Raw genomic sequence first — 3376 nt, 5'->3', positions numbered from 1 at the left:
GCAGTGTTGGGTGCCTATACCCATGGTGGGATGGAAAGGAACAACTGTTGATAAAGACAGAAAGGAAACACAGGAATAGGGTATAAAACAATGCAGAGCGCTCAGGTTGGTTATCAGTTTATTTGGCAGAGATGAGCCTTCTCAGGATAGGGAGATCAAGGAGAGAATGGAAGGGTCTTCAGCCAGGCAAGTGGATAACCCAACATGGAGCCGGGTAGAACTCTTCTTAGACTACATAGTCATCCTCTAGCCCGTACTAGTGGTGAGCCAGCTAGAACTTAGTGGTTTAGCATGGATTTAAAGGGTTCTCTGGAAAAGACAAGTCAAGTGGTTAAAATCAGGGAACCCTGGAGACCTCCATTCCCAACCTTAGTAGCACCTTGGTCCTTGTCAATGGGAACAGAAATTCTTCCTATAAGATCACTAGTTACCCATTTTAAGCAATTTCTCCCAAGAGATTTGGCAATTGGGCAGATAGGTGGAGACCGGGTCTCTTTGGGTCTGCCTGAGACAAGGGGCCAATGGAGATGCCAGACCAAGGAGGCAATAGTCAGGGCCTTGGACAAAAGAGGGATGAACAAACTGACGGGTGACTCTTTGGGGAAACGAATGAAAGCAAAGGAAGGAAAGTGGAGCTTCCCCACCCCAACATTGGTGTTTTGGGGTTTTTGCCCTGAATGGCAGCTAGGTATCAAGATAGGAGAACATTGCCTTATGCTGCCTGTTTCTTTGACCAGAATTTGGGTGAATCTGTCCCATGTCACAGCTTCTGAATGAGGGTGACCAGTAGTGAGGAAGTATGGCCAAGTACGACCTTCCCACTCCAGCCAACTCACCTGTTGTCCAAGCAGATGTTTCCACAGAAGGTCCAACAGCATGTATGATTGAGAGATAAACACTCTTGTAATTTAGTGCACCTCTTCTCACAATACTTTAATGGCGGCTGTACCCAGCACTGGTCAGTGGCTGTTCTTCCAAATGGAACTGAGATGGTAGATGGTATATGATGGCAGATGCTAGCTCCATCCACCCACAACTTGGAGAAAAAACCTTTCTCGAGCTTAACAATCCCCTGACTGAAACTTAAGCTCAAGGTCACAAACAACATAGTTCTCTGCATTTTAAGAAAATTCGCTCCTTGAGGGGCGCCTGGGTGGCATAGTGGTTAAGCGTCTGCCTTCGGCTCAGGGCGTGGTCCCGGCGTTATGGGATCGAGCCCCACATCAGGCTCCTCTGCTGGGAGCCTGCTTCTTCCTCTCCCACTCCCCCTGCTTGTGTTCCCTGTCTCGCTGGCTGTCTCTATCTCTGTCAAATAAATAAATAAAATCTTTAAAAAAAAAAAAAAAAGAAAATTCTCTCCTTGAATTCAAGTTGTGTCTTTTCACAGGAGACCCTTCTTGCATCACATGCCTTCCCTCTTTCCACATGTCCCCATAGCACTGCAGGCCTTTGGGCCCTCTCCAAGCTCCCTAAAGATAGGACCCAGGACAACCTCACCATCTATGGCACCTCCTCACCAAGTCTATTCTCACTGGACTTGGGATTTCAGGGATGGCAATATTGCCTAGCTCTACTTTCCATACCCAATTTACAGAATGGAAAACTGAGCTGGGGGAGAATGGGTACCTGTTTTTCCCCTTATCTATTTGCTTCCATGCCCATACATAACCACAGCCTGAGCACTAAGCCTCTCTCCAAATTCCATCTCTTTCACTGGCCCACAACCCTCTCTTCACTATCCCCATTTTATCATCTGACCCCAAACTTGAACTCCTAAGGATCCCTTTTTTGTCTTTTCCATTTTTTCACATTCTAAAGGATTCTACCCTTCCAAGTGAACAATATTGCCCTTTTGGTATTCATTGAAGGCACAGAGATCTGAAAATATGGGCTCAGAGGAAAGCTCTGTGTTGGTGTTTCCCCTGCCTAAGGTAGTCTAATATTGGGAAATACCATTTCGACTAAGCTATGTTCCATTTCCATATACCCATTATCACTTTCACCTCAGAGGGGAAGCTGAAAGGGCACCAAATTGGGAACATCCAACCTAAATTTTTCTTGGTTGTCTCTGCTTTAAGGAAGGTTGTGATCGAGGAAAGGTGGTCCCAGAATCACTTATACCAGACATCCCAGGACTGGGCAGACCCCCTTCCTCCCGTGTCATACCACCCACAAAATTCTTGTTCTTGAAGCCTCCCAGCACAGGCAGAAGCATCACAACCCCATAGATGAGCATGATGAGTAGGAGAACCCAGGGCTTCATGGTCGTCTCTCTGTGTATTTGGGTTAAGCTTTGGCAGAAGATAGGTCTTCTCCCAATGCCACTAGAGGTAGAACAGAAATTAAGGAGACAAGGGTCAGAAAGAGAGTTGAAGTGCTTGTGAATATTGGGTTATTCTTTCTCCTACTTCTCCTTTTCCCCCTCTGGCACCTAACTGCATATGAAGCTAGCCATTGCCTCCCAGGCTACTTCCCCATCTCACACTACATGCCACTTCCTTTGCAAAATTATTTCCTTTAAAAATGCATTGCTTTTTTTTAATGTTATGTTAGTCACCATACAGTACTTCATCAGTTTTTGATGTAGTAAATCTTCAGTTTGTATAATTTGTCAAAAACAAACAAAAAAACTATGTAAAAGAAATGGATGAGCATTAGGAATTCCATCCCCCCATAGATAACCAGTGTATATATGTCCTTTTTTGTTGTATTCATTATATTTATGAACTTGGAATAATAGAACACATCAAGTGTCCTGATTTATTTACTTAAGAGCATATGTAATAGGATTATATAATGTAATTGTTAGTCCAGACCCCAAGACAAAGTACCAGAATGATTCCAGACTGAGTTATGTGAGATGGGTTACTATGTAGGACTTGAGAAAGTTGATGGTCAAGAACTGGTCAGGGAACTCTTAAACCTTTCATCTAAATAGATGATCCAAAGTTGAATGAGTTGTGGAGAGGGTTTCAAAGATTTTATTGGTAAAAAGCTCTGTTCAAGGAAGTGGGGAAGCTCTCTTCTAATTCCAAGTTGAGACAAAAGGCTTTGTGGATACTACTCATAGTGCTTACTGTGCATCTCCAGAAGCCTGTAAGGATCCTGTAGACCTGAGTCATGACTGAAGGCTCTCAAGGGACCTTTAACACCAAAGAAGAGAGCTGCAGTTGGGGCACATCTGAGTTGTAAATGGCCAGATGCCATTTTCTGTCTGCAGTGAACCTTTGAATTCTCCCATAAATGAGTGTCAGAAGCACCAAGTCAGCTTGTGATAGTATGTGCTGTGTGAGAACTGTCCTACTCCCACTTACTGGTTCTTCATGCCTCTACTACCTAGGAGACAGAAACTTTTTATAGCCAAAAGAGGGTGAAG

General features: G+C 44.2%; 1 protein-coding gene across 1 annotated transcript; it reads right to left on the bottom strand.

Moving 5' to 3' along the window:
- Positions 1–278: 278 nt before the first annotated feature.
- On the bottom strand, positions 279–3122 carry WFDC9 (WAP four-disulfide core domain 9). The gene is made up of 4 exons (XM_087853939.1): positions 3078–3122; positions 2170–2377; positions 837–984; positions 279–309 (listed from the first exon to the last, which is right to left on the bottom strand). The coding sequence occupies exons 1-4, from the start codon at positions 3120–3122 to the stop codon at positions 279–281; spliced, it is 432 nt and encodes a 143-aa protein (XP_087710065.1).
- Positions 3123–3376: the final 254 nt, after the last annotated feature.

This window comes from Ursus americanus, chromosome 22 (assembly GCF_024610735.1).
Source record: "Ursus americanus isolate L20-20 chromosome 22, mUrsAme1.1.p, whole genome shotgun sequence".
NCBI classification, from domain to species: Eukaryota; Metazoa; Chordata; class Mammalia; order Carnivora; family Ursidae; genus Ursus; species Ursus americanus.
Note: the sequence above shows the minus strand (reverse complement) of the source record. Positions and strands in the feature narration are given on the sequence as shown.

Excerpts from the sequence above, each read along its gene's own strand:
- WFDC9 (XM_087853939.1), bottom strand. The coding sequence starts at position 3,122 with ATGACTCAGGTCTACAGGATCCTTACAGGCTTCTGGAGATGCACA. Across the intron at positions 985-2,169 it reads CAAGAACAAGAATTTTGTGG|TTCCATTTGGAAGAACAGCC; the intron begins GTGGTATGACAC and ends CTACCATCTCAG. Across the intron at positions 310-836 it reads AACATCTGCTTGGACAACAG|AGAACCCTTTAAATCCATGC; the intron begins GTGAGTTGGCTG and ends TGTCTTTTCCAG.